Below are 20,906 nucleotides of genomic sequence, written 5' to 3' on the forward strand. Positions count from 1 at the left end.
CCTAGTCAAGTATTTGCAAAGAAAACTTTTGCAATTGCAAAATGTGAGATTATAATATATAGTTATTATAAAACAGGATTGTAAAACCATTACTAAAACTATCAGATTTTATATATAAAAAATTGCATTAATACGTGAATTAGCTTTAGATACAGAAACAAAGATTTACTTCTTTAATTATCTCATCATCTCTTTATTTTAAATATTATTGAGTAAATCGTGAATGGTAATACCAATCTTTATGGTTATGCCTTTACCGGTCTTAAAGGCTTATACAATCAATAGCATTTTTATGGTGTGAATATTAATATTGCAGACACATCATAAAGCAGATTGCTCATATTGTTTGTCAATATATAAATTTTCCAATGTGTTATGAAGTACAATGTAAATTTTAAATTGGAAAACTCATAACTACAATAATTAGAATCTGCAGAGGAAAATTCGTGTTTAGCATTTGCACTGTGTTTTTAATCTCCAAGTGTTGCTTTTTAAAACTTTAAGTTTTACTTAAAAAAATGTATTTTTATGCTTATCATAGATAGGCCTTAAAAGATGCGGCTTATCATTTATTATATGCTTCCATAAATTTTTCAGATTTTTTTTGGAACAGGCCTTTTTAAGATCGCGCGCGCGCGCATGTGTGTGTGTGTGCGCGCGTGCGCGCCCGCGCCCGCGCGCGAGCATATTGTTATAAAATAATAAAATGAAATAATGTATAACACACCTTCCGAGATGGAATTTAATGTATTACTTGCATTTATTGTAGTAGAAGAAATAAATATAGTAAATTCTATAAAAATGTATTAAAATTTGTTTAATCTTTAAATTATTTTTATTTTACTGAGAAGAATATTTGGAAAAATATATACACGTATTATTTATACAAAAAGTAAAATATTTCTAGAATATATATTACATACAACTTACAACAGAAAAAGTAATCTAATACGTATAAATCAAATGTGTTTTTATTATTGAAAAAATATGAGAACATTGAACCTATTTAACAAATACAATGTAATATTTTTAGTAATATACTTATTACATTTTAAATGGATTTAATATTTAGCATTTAAATAAATAAAATGTATGAATATATTTAAATAGAATAACAATATTTAAATAACATAACATTAACATTTACACGTACAAATTTTCCTTATATTCTTTCGCACATGTAAAAGTATTGCTGTACAAAACATTGCGCCATTATATGTTGTTCACAATAATATGAAAGTGAATTATCAATATCTATAATAAAAATACGTTTTTATATAATTATATAATTTATGTAACTACATATATTATGTAATATGATTGATTGCCGCTTTTTCGTAACAGGAATGCGTTATATGTAAGAATTGTGTCAATATTACAATGTATGTAGTGATTTTATCCACTATCTAAAATTAAAATTAAAAATGAGCTATAAACATTTTATTAATTAAATTAAAAATAAAGAATTACTCACTACTACAAGAAGCTCTGCATTCACATTGAAACCTTTTGTCGAAAATATATTTTTGCGATGCAGTATTTGTAAAGAAAATAGATGCAACTGCAATATAAAATTACTAACAATTAATTTAAAGTAGAAATGAAATAATAGAATTGATAAATACTATATAATAGATTTAATGTTTAAAATGACATTAGCATACAAATTATTTTCAAGTTAATATAGAGATAAATGGACATCTTTACCTCATTTTTTATTTGCTTATTATTCGTCCTATTAAGTAGATCATGAACGGTGGTACTAATCTTTTGGGCTTGATTTTTCCCAGTCTCACAGGTCCATACAAGTAACGTTATTATTACAATGTCATAACTAAGAGACATTATATACACGTCAAGAAGGTCGCTATCCAAACTAATAAATATTGTCCCATTTTGCCAGTGTACCATAAAGAGATGCATTGAAACGCTGATATCCAAAGTGAACTGGACTATTGTAGCAAGCAGTTGCAAACTGCAAATTGTGTTGAGTTTTTGCATCGTGTCGCTGACCATTAGATGTCTCTTCTTTAGAATTTTCAGTTCTATTAGCAAAAATTGATTTCTTTGTATGTAACAGATGGACAAGCCGGGGCCATATAGTTTTATATCATTTATCATATGTCTATGCATTTGTGTCAAATTGTCATTAATACTTTTGAAACAGGCCTTTAATACACAAACACAATTTACATATAACATATTTAGCTGGAATATTAGCATGGAGAGATACCACAAGAATACGGTCATTAGAGCAGTGTAATAACTCATTTCATATACTTTCATTTTATTAAAGTATACGCATATTAGCGCGATTATGAAGACAATACCCAAGATGTCTTTGGCGTGGATTAATTTAGACAGTTTTTGATATGACTTTGAGGATACTTTTGAAGAAATCTCCATTATAGTTTGTAGTAAACACATTCGTGGACTGCTTAAAATGTGCGTAATAACTATTATAAAACTACTAAACATTGAGTACATTATGATTTCAAGATTTGTTTCGTTTCCAAAGTTCAATTTAGAAGTAATAAAATCATGAATGAGTATCAAGACATAAACGCAATAAATGCAGACAATTACACTCGACACTATGTAATGCTTTTTTGAAGATTCAAAGGTCGCTGTGTTGATCTTGTATGGAAATATACCAAAAATACGGCAAAACGTGAAACATGGATACATTAAGGATTGGAATTCTGTAGCACGAAATAAGCACCACCTTTTTTGCATTTTACTCTCGATGTATCGTTGAATTTGTAAATTAACCACAATTAGCATAACCTTACGAAAGAATAGCAATCTGTATCTTAATTTATAGTCTATGTTACTAATTATATGCACTTTAGTATTAATATAGATATGATTTTAAAATTTTTTATTTTATATGTAATTTTTGTAATAAGTATGTAAACTAATGTGTCTATACGTGTTATCTGCACTCGATGAATTTAAGTTCAAAACTACGTACAATGCTGCATCAAGTAGACAAAATTAAAACAGGTTATTTGTTAGTCTTAAAGTAACCATGGCATTTTTCGATCGAAATTATTCTTGAGAAAATGGCAACGAAATGCTATGTAATTGTTCTAATATGTAATAATTGTTTTTATATGACTCATTAAATTATATGCATGCATATGAAATTAGAAACATAGAGCACTACAATATCTATTAGTCCACATGAGATATTTATCAATAAATCACTATTGATCAATCAATAGTGGCATTATTGTTCTATTATAATGTTAATTTTTACTTGAAAAGCAATCGCATCTTTATTATATACAAAATTTTTCTCAATCTAACGAATATACTAAGAAATTAAATTATGTGAAAGATGTAAGAGCAGCAATTAACTTTTTGAAAAGTTAAATTACCACCAAAAGAAATTGAATAATTTTACTCTTAATATTTTTGAAGAAATTTTTACAAATTTCTTAAAAATTAAGTTTAAAAAAAAACTTATTCAAAGTATTCTAAATAATTGTCATAAAAAATAAAATTCATGAAGGTTAAAAAAAATTTTTTCGAAGTATAAGTATATTTCAAGAAAGTTGTACATACATATATATGTACACATATTATTCTAACAATGTTAAAGGAAAAAGAGTACTCTAATTACTCTTAATAATATACTTTTGGTATCAATCACATACCTTTTTTAAATAAGATGTTTGTGTATTTGTGTTATTTGCTACTATTGCAACTCTATTGTAAAAATACGTGGCAATAAAAAATTATATTAAACATAGTAGATATGTAATTATATTAGTCAATATCAAATTAGAGTCTATTATGAAAGTAAACAGTAACATTTAATTAATTAAGATTTAAATAATCACTTACCACAACGGGAAGAGTAACATTCACAGTGAGACCTTTTAAAGGTCTTTTAAAGTCAGTTTAAAACTGCAAATAATTGCTGTCTGTATGTGTATGCACCAAATAACACTTGAAAAGTTTCCCGACTTAATTGTTATTCTTAAAGTAACCATGGTGAGACATCAAGTAATTATGGTGAGAACATCTTTGATTGGTAATTATTATCTTGAAAGTGTAGAATATAACGGAATGAAGCGTAATGCCATGTTTTATAACTGATTACATCAAATGTGTATACGTCTAATAGGAAATATTACATAAATCTAGCTTTCTCAAAGTAACCTTAATAATTTTTTTATTTTAAACAGTAGATTTTAATTAATTATACATATTATATTGTAATATAATATTACTATACCGCAACTTTTTAAGATCTTGTGTGTTAATTTTGTGTGTGTGTGTGTTGTTGGAATTTTTTTCTGGTCATATATTACTTAAATAAATTTCAAGAAAATTTTATTCAATTATAATACTTAATTATGGCTGTCTAAATATTTGAATGCAAATTTATCTCTAATAAAACGTCTAATTTATTTCTCATAATTGATTTAGGTTATAAAATCTAGTTTATATGATTACGTTGTAACTTATTTTTTTATTAAAGATAAGTTTGATTTTTTTAACGTAATAAAGAAATTAAACATTTATTATGAAGTATTAAATAAAATAAAATAATGTATAACACACTTTTGAGATGGGATTTAATGTATTACTTACATTTATTGTGGTAGAAGAAATAACTATAGTAATTTCCATAAAAATTGTTAGGATTTGTCCTAATGTAAATTGCATAAAAATTTGTAGGATTGTAAGGATTATTCTTTAAATTATTTTAATTTTAATGAGAAGAATATTTGGAAAAATATATACGCGTATTTTTCTATTATACAAAAAATAAAATATTTCTAGAATATTACATACAACTTACAACACAAAAAGTAATCTGATATATAGAAACCAAATGTGTTTTTAATATTGAAAAAATATGAGAATTTGAACGTATTTATTAAATACAAAGTAATATTTTTTAGAAATATATATATTACATCTTAAATGGATTTAACATTTAGCATTTAAATAAATAATATGTATGAAAATATTTAAATAGGATGACAATATTAACTCTTAAAGAGCACCTTGGGTTAAAATGACCCGAGCAAAAGTTTGTAGTGATTTCTTGACAGGATAATCTTTGAAATTAGGACTTGTGGCGCTATTTCTTATTTATTTAAATGTTTCACTTTACAATCGAGCATCGACCGTTTGGCCTAAGGCCCCAGTGTGCTACTAACAGCTGTTGAAAGTAGACGCTTAATATCGTTCGAGTCAATTTGACCCAGTGTGCCCATATCGCAATTGATTCTATTTTAAAGTGCAGGATTTCAAGATTATTATCCAGTTAAATGTCTAGGTAAAAATATCAAAAAATTAAGAAGTTATGCAATTTTAAGTGAAAAAAGAAAATTTTTTAATTTTCCATATTGCAATTTTTTCTATAATACAAAAATTGTTTTTGATATTTATAATGATTGAATTTTGTTTTTAAATTATTGTTATATGTTATTCACAATGATATAAAAGAAAATTATTGATATCCAAAAATACGTTTTTATTTGTGTAACAAGATTATGTAATATGATTGATTGCCGCTTTTTCGTCACAGGAATGCGATATATGTAAGAATTGTACCAAGATTACCAAGTACGTCGTAATATTACCTATTATCTAAAAATAAAGTAAAAAATATGTACAACAGATATTTTATTAATTAAAATAAATAACTGATTACTTACTACTGCAAGAAGCTTTGTATCCACAGTGAGACCTTTTGCCGAAAATATATTTCTGCGATGTAGTATTTGTAAAGAAAATAACTGCAACTGCAATGTTAGACCGCAAAACAATTAAAAGTAGAAATGAGAAAAACAAATAAATAGATGATAAATACAATTCTGTTACTTATTTACAAGTAGATTTAAAATCTAAGAATTCGTGTTAAAATATATAGAAGTGTTGAAACAGAGATAATATTATATATTTACCTCGTTTTTTATCTGCTCATTATTCGTACTATTAAGTAGATCATGAACGGTAGTGCTGATCTCTTGAGCTTTATTCTTGCCGGTCTCACAGGCCCACACAAGTAGCGATATTTTTATAACGTAATATGATATTGACGTTGAAAGCGCAACGAGAAAATGCGCATCAAAATTAATGAATATCCCATCATTCCAGTGTATTGCAAAGCAATACACTTCAAAAGTAATGGTACAAAATGACATGACTATTGTAGCAAGGATTTGTAAACTGAAAATTATATTCAGCTTTTGCACCGTGTTACTGATCACCAGATGCTGCTTTTTCAAAGTTTTTAGTCTATTTAGTGAAAATTGATTCCTTTGTATTTTGTAGAACAAACCGGGATCACATAATTTTGTATCACTTATTATGAGCCTCTGCATGTGTGCTAGATTGTTATTAATACTTTGAAAACATGCCTTTAATATACAAACACAATTTATATACAACATATGCATTTGAAATTGCAGTAGAGTCATGTACACTATGACTACTATGGCCACGATAAGCATATAGTTTTCAAATTTAAACATTCTATTTTTTACAAAATATATGCACATTTGCATGATTAAGAAGATAAGACCTATGATATCTTTTGTATGGATTAATATGGAGAGCTTTTGATACGATTTTGATGATAGTCTTGAAGAGATCTCCATTATAGTCTGCAGCAAACACATTCGCGGGCCGCTTAATATGTGCGTTATTATCATTATGAAACAGCAGATTGTACAGTAACCAATAATTTCAAAATTTCTTACATTTCCAAAGTTGAGTTTAGAAATGATGATACCATGCATGACGAAAAAGCCAAGAATGCAATTAACGCAAATAACCACAGTCGACATGATGTAGTACGGTTTTGAATATTCGAAGGTCGAAGTGTTGAACTTGTATGGAAATACACCAAGAATACGACAAACGGTGAAGCAAGGGTACATTAATGATTGGAAGTCCGTAGCGTGGTATAGTCGCCATTTTTTTAGCATTTTGTTTTTGATGTGTTGGTAAATTTTCGAATTGAACATGATTGATAGAAATTTGTGAAAGAAAAACAATTTATATCATGATCTCTAATTTACAGTATTAATTATATACATTTTAGTATTAATGCATATGTGATTCCAAAGTTTTTCTTCTAAGTATAATTTTCAAGTATCTTTATAATGAATATATGAACTGATATATCTCTACGCGCTACTTATACTCGATGAACTCAATTTTTTAACTGCGTGCACGCGTTGCGTCAAGTAGATAAAGCTAAAGAAACTATTTGTTAATCATGAAGTAACCATGACGCTCTTCGATCGGCATTTATTACTCTTGGGATAAATTGCAACGAATGCTGTGTAATTTTTGTAATTAATATAGGGTGTTTAAAAAAGCATTTATGTGGCAGATAATATTCACTATATGAAAAGAAAAATCGTAGCAGACGTAATTCGAAAATTCAAGTATTTCTTAATTATAAACAAATTTATATCATAAACTTAGTATCGTGACTGATTTATTTGTTTCCCTATGCAAAGTAAAAATTTACCTTAGTGTTCACCATGTTCTGAGAATGTCTTTACTTAATTTTTATATATATTTTATTAGAATTAAAACCTAATACGCAGATTGAAATTTGAAAAAATGTCAAGAATAGCAAAAGAAAATCCAGTATAAGAAAGATATTTGATAGGAGTCAATGCTTCTCTTGTTTAGAGAATGTTTTATGTTCAGTTATCAGTCTATCCATAACAAATTCTACAAGTGCAACACATAGAAGCCAATAAGTCATACAATAAATGGATTACTAAAAAATATTATGTTATATATTAAGATGTATTTTGTGCATAAGTATTATTGTTTACTTAAATATATAACGTAAACGTAACAATTAGGTTTCTAATTGAACATTAACAAATGCATAGAATAATATCATCATATAAGTTTACATATATTCAAATACAAATATAAAACAATTTTACATCGATAAAAAATAATCCGTCACGTAATATCCAAATATTCTTAATAATACACTTATTTAAATATGCATATTCTTTTAATTAGTTTACTTCTGTCATATTGTTTCTTGTCTTTTCTCTACAAGAATCAGACAAATGCACGAATTGAAATAATATTATTACATAAGTAGCGATGCTACCAACTATCTAAAAAAAAAAATTAAAAAATTAACAATGTCTGCACTATTATATGTTTATTAATAAGTTATTATAATTATTAATAAATAAAGCAATTAATTACTTACTCTAGCGATAAGCTTTGCATCCACAGTAAGACTTTTTGCACTAAATGTATTATTGCAATGAAGTACTTGCAAGGAAAACAATTGTAACTGTAACCGCAAAAGCATTAAATTTATGATGAAAAATATAATTATAAATCTGATAAGTTTGATAACGTAAAATTATTTTGATACATGAGATATATTAATTTAATTTAAAATAAATAAGAAAAAAAATTAATATAATATTACACTACCTCATCTTTGATGTGCTTATCGGTGATCTTGTTAAACATGTCATGAATGGAAGTGCTAATTTGCAAGGCTTGATTTTTGCCCATTTCGCACGTCAACGCTATTAATAGTATTTTTATAACGTAATATGTTATATAAAAAAGAAAAGGTATGTGATTTAATACACTTTCTAAAGTGTTTGTTGCCGACAAATATGGCCATGTTAATATGTAGAAATACAGAGCGAAAGTGATATTAGAGAAGATCATGACAATTGTAGCAAGAAGCTGCGTACTAAAGGTCATGTTTAGCATCTGTACTGTATCGCTGATCATCAAATGTTGTTTCTGCAAAGCTTTGAGCTCCATGACCAGGAATGAAGTTTTCTGCTTATGATAGATCAATGTTGAAACATAGGATTCATTGTTCGCAATGCGTTCTTGCATGTTTGTTAGATTATTATTGATTTCTTTAAAACATTCCTTTAATATACAAACGCAATTGATATACAACATATTCATTTGAGATATTGCTACGTGGATATACATTATATATAAAACAATTAAAAGATGAATATAATTTATATCAAAAAAAAATATTAATATGAGGCATGGTAAAAGAAAACTGATGATATCTTTAGCATGGATCACTCTAGATAATTTTTGATACGATTCCGAAGATAATCTTGAAGAAATTTTTAATATAGTCCGGAGCAAGCGTACTCGTGGTCTGTTTAGAATGAACGCAGTAGTTATTATAAAACTGCTAAACAGAACTACGCAGCTAGTCATAAGAATAGAGGGATATTTTACTATGTAAATTGTTCGCAAAAAGCAAGTTCTGCACCATATCAATACGTACAGTATGTACAATATTATCAATGTGCATGTATTACAAATGCAGATAACGACTATTGACAGAATGTAGTATGGTTTCGAAATTTCGAAAGTCGAAGTGTTGATTTTATATGGAAATATTCCAAGAATACGACAGAAAGTGAAGCAAGGATACATCAGAGTTTGAAAGTCTTTGGCGCGGAATAATCGCCATTTTTCTTTCTTCTGTTCTTGTCTACGTTTTTCTTGAAAATTCGATGATAAATTCAACATAATCAGCGATTTGTCACGAAAAACAGTATAGGTTACATCATATAGGACATTTTATAAATTACCAAATACGTTATTAATGCGTTTTGATATAAATCTGAGTTTAATCGAGGGAGAACTTTTTTAAATGTAATTTTTTTGCCACTTTCGTCTTTTCACCACTTTCGTCTTTTCACTTTACGTAAACTGATATAGAATCTTCGTCGTTGATGTATACTCGACGAATTTAATTTCGAAACTGCGAATAATTGTATCCTGTAATGAGTCAAAACTAAAAGGAGACTTTGTTAGGCATGATGTAACCATGACATCTTTTAATCGACAATTGTCATCTCTATATGAAAAAAGAGTGTGCAACTATTACGACATTTAATTCATCAGATTCTTTATGCACACATAAAACAAGAAAGACTATATTCTGCCCTATAGTACTTTTGTAGATCGCTAACTTTCAAAAAAGTATTTATAGTGATTACTTATTTCCTAATGACTATTTGTTTTCAAAGCTTATGTTTACATTTGCGTAAGATGTTTGACATTTTTATAACGATTTCGATATATTCTAGATTGTCGTATATAAATACATTTTTATATGTAACGTATGTGTATAATACTTTTTTATTTTTTTTATGTAAAAAATTATGATTACATTTATATGTTTATAGAATTTGTAATCCTTAAAACACAATAGGTCTTTGCAACTGATAGATTTTCTAGTACAACGATGTATTACAAAATAGACACATATAACATTAACAGACACAGTATACAGAATATATACATATATTTGTGCATACTGTCAAAAAATATGTAAATGAGTATCATACACAGATATACATATCAGTATCATATGTATATATATATATATATATTCTGGATACAGATATAAAATATTAATTATTATGTTCTGCGCATAATAAAAAATAATAATAACACAAAATATAAATGTTTAATAATACAATAACATAAAATATTCTATAATTACAATGCGACATTTATAAAAACACTCCAAATTTTTTTAATATCTATAAATTTATATTGCTTAATCTCTTTTAACTTTTTCTTTTAAAAATTGCTTTCCGTCATATTATTTGCCGCTTTTCCTACACAAGACGAAGACATGCGCATGAATTGAAATAGTATTAATACGTAAGTGGCAATGCAACCTATTATCTAAAAGTAGAATTTAAAAAATAAGCAAAATATATATTTTATTTATTATTAATATAATTAACAAATTATATTTAAATTAATTAAAGCGTAATAACCACTTACCCTAGTGAGAAACTTCACGTCCACATTAAAACCTTTTGCGCTAAATGTATTATTGCAATGAAGTATTTGCAAGGAAAATAGTTGTAACTGCAATTGCGAAATTTAAGAAATTAAAATATATAACTATAAATATAAATTTAGGTCTATATTTTAATTGCACTTATAAAGTTTATCATATTCTATCTTTATTGTTTATTAGACATAAAATAAAGATAGAACGATAAAATGCGCGCTAACAGCTTTAGAAGCGCGTTCTAAATACACATTTTGATAACAAAAATTATTTTGACATACGAGACACATTTAACAAATTTAAATGTTTAATTTTTTATTATACTACCTCCTCTTTGACTTGGTCATCGGTGACGCTATTAAACATATCATGAATAGAAGTGTTAATTTGCAGAGCTTCATTCTTGCCAGTCTCGCAGGCCCACACTATCAATACTATTTTTATAAAATTAAAGGTTATTGTTGAGAGTTGAAACATGTAATACAATATTCTCAATTCTATAAAAGTGTTTGTGAATAAGTTGTAATTCGGTTTCCATTCTAATATGTAGTAATATACATTGATCGTAACATCGACGAAAGTCAGGATTACTGTACCAAGAAGTTGCAAACTGTAGATCAAATTTAGCATCTGGACTGTATTGCTGATTATCAGATGTTCTTTTTTTAAGGCCTTAAGTTTTATTATCAAAAATGGATATTTATGATCATAGTAGATTAATCCAGAGCCATTTAGATTATAGTTTGTCGTAAGTTCATTCATGTTCACTAGATTGTCGTTGATTCTTTTAAAACAGGCTTTTAATACATAAACGCAATTCATGTATACCATATCCATTTGAAATATAACTAGAGTGACGTATACTACAAAGAAGCAATGCATTCCATATATCACGACACACGTTAACAAGAGCCAAATTAAATAAAAAGATCCAATGATATCCTTAGCGTGGATTAGTTTAGATAGTTTTTGATAGGATTCTTGAGGCAATCTTGAAGAAATATTTAATATAATCTGTAGCAATCGCATTTGCGGACTGCATAGAATAAATGTGACAGTCATTATGAAACAACCAAACCCAATCACGCAGTCCACTTTAAGACTCCCGGGTAAAGTTATCATATCAATTTTTTTAAAAATTGGAAAACCATAAAATACTATTAATGCGTAAATATCACAAACGCAGATAACGACAGCCAACAAAATGTAACGTGGTTTCGAAATCTCAAAGGTAGAAGCGTTGATCTTGTATGGAAATATACCGATAATATTGCAAATTGTGAAGCAAGGATACATCAAGGATAAAAAATCCTTGGCATGGAACAATCGCCATCCTTTTCTTTTTCGTTTGATTTTTGATTCTTCGTGGAAATTTGATGATAAATTGAACATGATCAATATGTTACGGAAGAAAAACAAAAAAAATTAAATCAGTAACATTTGAATTATTACGAAATTGATGAATATAATTTCGACAACTTCTTTTTTAAGTGTAGTCATTCATTGCATTTGTTTTTACACGCACAACACTGTATAGCCTACTCGTCGTCAATGTATATCCGACGAATTTAAGTATAAAACTACGAATAATTGCTATTTTCAGTAAGAGGACTAAATGGATATTTTGTTGGGTGTAATGTAACCATGGCATTATTCGACCGGCAATGTCATTTCCATATGAAAATATAATAAGTGACAATATGACTTACCAAACCATATATGTGGATATGAAAACAGTGAATGATACTCGTAATTCCTGCGATCTGTTAACTTGCAAAAATTTATATATAATAATTACGTTATTTTTATTTTTTACCTTTAAAATAATTTAAAAAACAATATTATTTTAGAAAAGATATTACATTTGTAACATTTCAAATAACGCATTCAAATAAATGAAATATTAATATTTATTTATAGTATGATTAATTTATATAATATGACTATTATATGTCCAAAGCTTCTACACCGTTAAGTATATCTAAAAACAAAAGTGGTATGCCAGTACTGATTATTTTCTTTAGTATATTATATATTTTAAGAAAGTCTTATTTAATTGTAATAATATAATATGTAACCACGTTTTAATCAAGTTATAATTAAATATTTAATTACAAACGTATCTTCAATAAAATGTCTAATTTGTTTTTGGCAATTGACACAAGTTATTAAATGTACTTTTATATTGTATTATATTGTAACTTTTTATTAAAGATAAGTTTAATTTTGTGAACATAATCAATAAAGTAGACATGGATTAATTAATTAATAAAGTATTAAATAAAATAAAACAATGTATAATATAGTTTCCGAAACGGGACTTAATATATTACTTACATTTAATGTAATAAGAGAAATAAATAGTAAATTCCGTAAATGTATAAAAATTTATATAATATTTAAATTATTTTAATTTTAATTGGAAGAATATTTGAAAAAGTATAGTAATATATACAGATATTTCTATACAAATGTAAAATATATCTAGAATACATATATATAGAATATACGTTACATATAACCAAAAAAAGTAATATGATATGTAGAAACCAAAATAAAAATATAGTAGTATTATTATTAAAGTTAATAGTTATATTAAAGTAACATAACTGTTAACATACATTTATTTGCACAGTTACAAGTTTTATCCTTGTTTTTTTCATGGATTTAATTTAGGTCACATTGTTTACCGCCTTTTCTTCACAAAAATAAGACATTTGCACAAATTGAAATAATATTATTACGTACGTGGCGATGCTGCCTACTATCTAAAAAGAAAAAAAGCAATGTATGTTTTGTTAATTATTTATTTTATTGATAAAGTATAACTATGAACAAATATATGACTAATTACTCACTCCAGCCAGAAGCTTTGCATCTACAGTAAAACTTTTCGCGCTAAATATATTATTGCAATGAAGTACTTGCAAGGAAAACAGTTGCAACTGTAATTGTAAAAACATTAAATTTATGTTTAAAAGATATAATTATAAATCTAATAAGTTTGAAAAAATTATTTTGTAAAATTATTTTGATACACGAGACATATTGATTCAATTTAAAAGAAATAAAATTTATTATGCTACCTCATTTTTTATTTGCTTATCGGTGGTGCTGTTGAACACATTGTGAATGGAAGTGTTGATTTGCAAGGCCTCATTTTTACCTGTCTCGCAGGCCCACACTATTAGTACTATTACTATAACGTAATATAATATGAGAAAGAGATAGCTTTCATATGGTACATTTTCTGAAGTGTTCGTTGTCCAGAAATGCTGCGATTCCAATATGTAGAAAATGTAGAAATATAAACAGAAAGTGATACCGGAAAAAGTCACGACAATTGTAGCAATAAGCTGTATACTGAAGATCATGTTTAGCATCTGTATTGTATCGCTGATCTCCAAGTGCTGTTTTTGCAGAGCCTTGAGTTTCATGATCAGGAATTGAGTTTTCTGTTTATGATACATTAGTGCAGAAACATGAGATTTATTATTCACAATGCGTTCTTGCATGTTTGCTAGATTGTCATTGATTTCCTTAAAACATGTCTTTAATATACAAACGCAATTCATATACAACATATTTATCTGAAATGTCAGTAGGTAGATATACATTATATATGAAAACATTAGAACGTAATTTATGTTCTTATTATTTTTATTCAATTTATATATCAATATGAGCCACAGTAAAAGAAAACTGATAATATCTTTAGCATGGACCATTCTAGATAACTTTTGATACGATTTCGAGGATAATCTTGAAGAGACTTTTAATAGAGTCTGGAGCAAGCGTATTCGCGGACCATTTAGAATTAACGTTGTGGTTATTAGAATACTGCTAAACGTAAGTATGCAGCCATTCATAAGTATTATGGGATATTTTATCACATTAAATTGTTTAATGAAGCATGTTCTGCACCATAAAAGTTCATACAACATTATCAATGTGAATGTATTACAACTAAAAGTAGCAACAATTGACAGAATGTAGTATGGTTTCGAAGTTTCGAAAGTCGAAGCGTTGATTTTATATGGAAATATTCCAAGAATGCGACAGAAAGTGAAGCAAGGATACATCAGAGTTTGAAAGTCTTTGGCGTTGAATAAACGCCATTTTTCTTTCTTCTGTTTTTGTCTTCCATGGAAATTGGATGACAAATTTAACATAATCAGCGATTTGTCGCAAAAAACAATATAGGTTACATCATATAAAACATTCTATAAATTACTAAATAATTAATTATTATTTATTTTGTTTTTATATAAGTCTGAGAATAATCGAGAAAGAACTTTCATTTTAAATGTAATTTTTTTGCCACCTTTGTCTTTTCACTTTACGTAAACTGATATAGAATCCTCATTGTATTGATGTATTCTCGACGAATTTAATTTCAAAACTGCTAATAATTGTTGTCTCTTGCAATGACTCAAAGCTAAAGGGAAACTTTGTTAGGTATGGTGTAACCATGGCATCTTTTAATCGGTAATTTTTACCTCTATGAAAGAAGACTGTGCAACTGCTACGATATTCAATTTATCAAATCCTTTATGCCTACATGAAATAGAAAAAGACGGTATCCTGCCTCATAGTACTTTAATAGATTAGCTTTCCATAAATTATTTGTAATGATTACTTATTTTTTAATGGCTGTTTGTTTTTAAAGCTATAAACAAGTAAAATATTACAATTATATTTTCGATTGAATAATAACGAATACATAGAATAAGATTTTTAAAATATTCTAAAATATCATTACACGTATATGTGCACATATATTCAAATACAATTATTAAATAACTCTGCATTGATAAAAAGTAATTTATATGTAATATTCGAGTAATTTTAATACATTTGTTTTATTAGATCAGGTGTTAGATTTTTGTTATATTATTTGCCGCTTTTTCTTCACAAAAGTAAGACATATGCACGAATTGAAATAATATTATTACGTACGTGGCGATGCTGTCTACCATCTAAAAAGAAAAAAAGGTGACAATGTATATTCTATTATTAATAAATTATAACTGTGAACAAACATATGACTAATTACTCACTTTAGTCAGAAGCTTTGTATCCAGAGTAAGACTTTTCGCGCTAAATGTATTATTGCAATAAAATACTTGCAAAGAAAACAATTGTAACTGTAATCGTAAAAACGTTAATTTTATGATTAAAAGATATAATTATAAATCTAATAAATTTGATGTAAAATTATTTTGATACTCGAGACATATTGATTCAACTTAAAAGAAATAAAATTTAATTAATATCTTATTATGATACCTCATTTTTTATTTGCTTATCGGTGATGCTGTTGAACACATCGTGAATGGAAGCGTTGATTTGCAAGGCTTCATTTTTGCCGGTCTCGCAGGCCCACACTATTAATACTATTACTATAACGTAATATAATATGAGAAAGAGAAAGCTCTTATATGACTTTTTGAAGTGTCTGTTGTCCAGAAATGCTGCGATTCCAATATGTAGAGAATGTAGAAATACAAACAGAAAGTGATACCGGAAAAAGTCACGACAATTGTAGCAACAAGCTGTATACTGAAGATCATGTTTAGCATGTGTATTGTATCGCTGATCTCCAGGTGCTGTTTTTGCAGAGCCTTGAGTTTTATAATCAGGAATAGAGTTTTCTGTTTATGATACATTAGTGCAGAAACATGAGATTCATTAATCGCAATGCATTCTTGCATGTTTGCTAGATTGTCATTGATTTCCTTAAAACATGTCTTTAATATACAAACGCAATTCATATACAACATATTTATCTGAAATGTCACTAGGTAGATATAGATTACATATGAAAAAATTAGAACGTAATTTATGTTATTTATATCCAAATTATATATCAATATGAGCCACGCGAAAACTGATAATATCTTTAGCATGGATCATTTTAGATAACTTTTGATACGATTTCAAGGGTAATCTTGAAGATATCTTCAATATAGCGTGGAGCAAGCATATTCACGGACTAATTAGAATGAACGTGGTGGTTATTAAAATACTGTTATACGTAAATATGCAACAATTCATAAGCATTGTGGGATATTTCATTACATAAAATGGTTCAATAAAGCAAGTTCTGCCCCATATGAATACATACAACGTTATTAATGTGACTGTATTACAAACATAGCGACAAATGACAGAATGTAGCACGGTTTCGAAGTTTCGAAAGTCGGATCGTTGATTTTATATGGAAATATTCCAAGAATGCAACAGAAAGTCAAGCAAGGATACATCAGAGTTTGAAAATTTTTGGCACGGAATAATCGCCATTTTTCTTTCTCTTGTTTTCTTGTGGGCTTTCCTTGGACATTTAATGATAAATTTAACATAATGAGCGATTTGTCACGAAAAGCAATGGACTACATACTATATCATAGAGAGCAGCCCATAACTTATTAAACATATTATTAATGCATTTTAATATAAATCTGATTGTATTTGAGAGAGAACTTCTTCTTTAAATGTAACTTTGTCACTTTTACCTTCTCACTTTGCATAAACTAATATAAAAATTCTCGTTGTCGATGTACACTCGAGGAATTTAGTTTTAAAACTACAAGTAAGTAGTTTTATATAGTTTTTAATTGTTTTTTCCTATAATGGATTCGAAATTAAAAGGAGGCGTTGCTAGGTATGATGTAATGTCATTTTTTAATCGACAATTGTTATTTCTATGTAAAAGAAGAATGTACAGTTGCTGTGGCATACGTTTCTTTTATGCACTCATCGGATCCTTTATGCATACATGAAACAAAAATATCTTGCATATTACTCTTGTGGATCGCTAGCTTTCAAAAAGCGATTTATAACGATTATCTATTTCCTAATGGCTATTTGTTTTCAAAGTTCACGTTTACATTTTGCATATAATGTTTAACATCGTTATTACGCAATTTTAATCTAGTATTCTTGATTGTTGTATATTAAGTGCTTATATTTCTATATATAAAATATATGTATATTTTAAATTGTTACATATGATATAATTTTTGTACTTTACGGGTACTTTAAATATAATAATAAATAATAAATGTATTAAATAGGACAATAATTAATACAATAAATATAATGTACGTATACTCCAGTTCTGACGTATTCGGAGTTTCGATCCTCGTGATGAGGACGTGTTCACGCCGTGCTGCTGTGATATTTGCGTTGTCTTTCCTGCCTTCTGAAGTAGCGCAGATTGTGATCACATTAACGCCTTCTCGAACATTGACTCGCCGTTGATTGATTATGAATTTGCTTCTTTCTCAATAATTCCGGACGTAAAATCTTGCATTTGGAGCGGACTTGGACTCGAGGAATTAGCAGATTAATTTCCAGCTGTTATCCGGCTTGAAAGGCCATAATGTTTTGTGACGTTTATTTTATTAATTTACATTAATTCTGGACAAGCCCAACACTAAATTAAAACTTATTATTGAATGCTACGTATCTTCACATTTTATTATATATATGTGTATCTTGACAATATGTTGTCTTGTCCGTGGCTTGAGGTTGACTTGTACGAAATTCTTCGCGGACTATTGCGAGCGACAATAGCGCCAATAATCGGTACTATTTAAAATCATTTGGTCGATAATCCGAATATGTACATTATATCAGTATGTTTTTTCTTGAGTACCATAACACTTATAATTTTATAAATTTATTTTATTTTTAATTTAATTAATACTCAATTGATAACACATGCAAAATAGGAATTATAAATGAGACTTATATGTTAATTGCTACAGCACACAACTCTGTTCTTCTTTATGTCTTATATTATACTATCTTCTACGAGTCCTACATAAAGAAACCATTTAGTCAAACAATGGTTTTAAGAAATTAATTTATTTTACATATTATTATATATTTCATGTATTTTGCTGTATGTATATTTGAACAAATAATACAATTATATTTCCAATGGAATAATAATGTGTACATAAAATAAGATTTCCATGGAAAAATGGTTTATATATAATTATAATATTTATGATTCCATATATGACTTAATATATTTAATTCCATATTTAATTATATATGTGTACAATACACAATCAAATATAGAGTTACAATTTATATATATTATATATATCTGATCATATATAGACAACATAATTCATATATGATTTACATGTATATGTAGTTATAACTATATAATCAAGCATTATTATATTATTAGATATAATTATATATAGACCATTTTTCATAGTTTTCTAAAATTATTATACTATATGTATACACTATATATACATACAAATACATTTAAATTCAAATACTAAATAACTCTGTGCTGATAAAAAACAATTCATTACGTAATATTTAAGTAATTTTAATATGTTTCTTTAATGAAGGTTTTTTTGTCATTGGATTGTTTTATCATATTATTTACCGCTTTACCTTCGCAAAAATAAGACATATTGACGAATTGAAATAATATTATTACGTATGTGGCGATGCTGCCTACTATCTAAAAAAAAGGTTTTATTAATTATTAACAATGTTCTATTATTTATTTATTTTATTAATAAATTATAACTATAAACAAACATATGACTCACTACTCACTCTAGCCAGAAGCTTTGCATCTACAGTAAAACCTTTCGCGCTAAATGTATGATTGCAATGAAGCACTTGCAAAGAAAACAGTTTTAACTGTAAATACGAAAACACTAAATTTATTATTAAAAGATATAATTAGAAATCTGATAAATTTGATGTAAAATTATTTTGATACGCGTGACACATTGATTCAATTTAAAAGAAATAAAATTTATTATGCTACCTCATTTTTTATTTGCTTATCGGTGGTGCTGTTGAACACATTGTGAATGGAAGTGTTGATTTGCATGGCCTCATTTTTACCTGTCTCGCAGGCCCACACTATTAGTACTATTACTATAACGTAATATAATATGAGAAAGAGAAAGCTTTCATATGGTGCACTTTTTGAAGTGTCTGTTGTCAAGAAATGCTGCGATTCCAATATGTAGAGAATGTAGAAATACAAACAGAAAGTGATACCGGAAAAAGTCACGACAATTGTAGCAATAAGCTGTATACTGAAGATCATGTTTAACATGTGTATTGTATCGCTGATCTCCAGGTGCTGTTTTTGCAGAGCCTTGAATTTTATAATCAGGAATAGATTTTTCTGTTTATGATACATTAGTGCAGAAACATGAGATTCATTATTCGCAATGCATTCTTGCATGTTGGCTAGATTGTCATTGATTTCCTTAAAACATGCCTTTAATATACAAACGCAATTCATATACAACATATTTATCTGAAATGTCACTAGGTAGATATAGATTGCATATGAAAAAATTGGAACGTAATTTATGTTATTTATATCCAAATTATATATCAATATGAGCCACGCTAAAAGAAAACTGAAAATATCTTTAGCATGGATCATTTTAGATAACTTCTGATACGATTTCGAAGGTAATCTTGAAGATATCTTCAATATAGCCTGGAGCAAGCGTATTCGCGGACCATTTAGAATGAATGTTGTGGTTATTAGAATACTGCTAAACGTAAGTAGGCAGCTATTCATAAGTATTATGGGATATTTTATCACATAAAATTGTTTAATGAAGCATGTTCTGCACCATAAAAGTTTATACAACATTATCAATGTGCATGTATTACAAATGCAGATAACGACTATTGACAGAATGTAGTATGGTTTCGAAATTTCGAAAGTCGAAGTGTTGATTTTATATGGAAATATTCCAAGAATACGACAGAAAGTGAAGCAAGGATACATCAGAGTTTGAAAGTCTTTGGCGTTGTATAAACGCCATTTTTCTTTCTTCTGTTTTTGTCTGCATTTTCCATGGAAATTGGATGACAAATTTAACATAATCAGCGATTTGTCGCGAAAAACAATATAGGTTACATCATATAGAACATTCTATCAATTACTAAATAATTAATTATTATTTATTTTATTTTTATGTAAGTCTGAGTGTAATCGAGAAAGAACTTTCATTTTAAATGTAATTTTTTTGCCACTTTTGTTTTTTCACTTTACGTAAACTGATAAAAA

General features: G+C 27.5%; 3 protein-coding genes across 3 annotated transcripts in view; 1 reads left to right on the top strand and 2 right to left on the bottom strand.

Moving 5' to 3' along the window:
- Nucleotides 1-20,906, top strand: part of LOC105830687 (agrin) — a 569,188-nt gene that overhangs the window by 273,726 nt on the left and 274,556 nt on the right. The window lies entirely within an intron of this gene.
- LOC105830575 (putative gustatory receptor 28a) lies at nucleotides 2,129-7,736 on the bottom strand. The gene is made up of 3 exons (XM_028191185.2): nucleotides 5,931-7,736; nucleotides 5,682-5,768; nucleotides 2,129-5,613 (listed from the first exon to the last, which is right to left on the bottom strand). Exons 1-3 carry the CDS (start codon nucleotides 6,993-6,995, stop codon nucleotides 5,515-5,517), a joined length of 1,251 nt encoding a protein of 416 aa, XP_028046986.1. The 5' UTR covers nucleotides 6,996-7,736; the 3' UTR covers nucleotides 2,129-5,514.
- Nucleotides 10,503-13,284, bottom strand: LOC118647375. The gene is made up of 2 exons (XM_036292179.1): nucleotides 10,813-13,284; nucleotides 10,503-10,710 (listed from the first exon to the last, which is right to left on the bottom strand). Exon 1 carries the CDS (start codon nucleotides 12,215-12,217, stop codon nucleotides 11,144-11,146), a length of 1,074 nt encoding a protein of 357 aa, XP_036148072.1. The 5' UTR covers nucleotides 12,218-13,284; the 3' UTR covers nucleotides 10,503-10,710; nucleotides 10,813-11,143.

This window comes from Monomorium pharaonis, chromosome 9 (genome assembly GCF_013373865.1).
Source record: "Monomorium pharaonis isolate MP-MQ-018 chromosome 9, ASM1337386v2, whole genome shotgun sequence".
NCBI lineage: Eukaryota > Metazoa > Arthropoda > Insecta > Hymenoptera > Formicidae > Monomorium > Monomorium pharaonis.

Coding starts and splice junctions, on each gene's coding strand:
- LOC105830575 (XM_028191185.2), bottom strand. CDS start 6,995: ATGTTCAATTCGAAAATTTACCAACACATCAAAAACAAAATGCTAAAA. Junction 5,769..5,930: donor ATGAGCAGATAAAAAACGAG/GTAAATATATAA, acceptor CTAACATTGCAG/TTGCAGTTATTTTCTTTACA. Junction 5,614..5,681: donor ATACAAAGCTTCTTGCAGTA/GTAAGTAATCAG, acceptor CTTTATTTTTAG/ATAATAGGTAATATTACGAC.
- LOC118647375 (XM_036292179.1), bottom strand. CDS start 12,217: ATGTTCAATTTATCATCAAATTTCCACGAAGAATCAAAAATCAAACGA.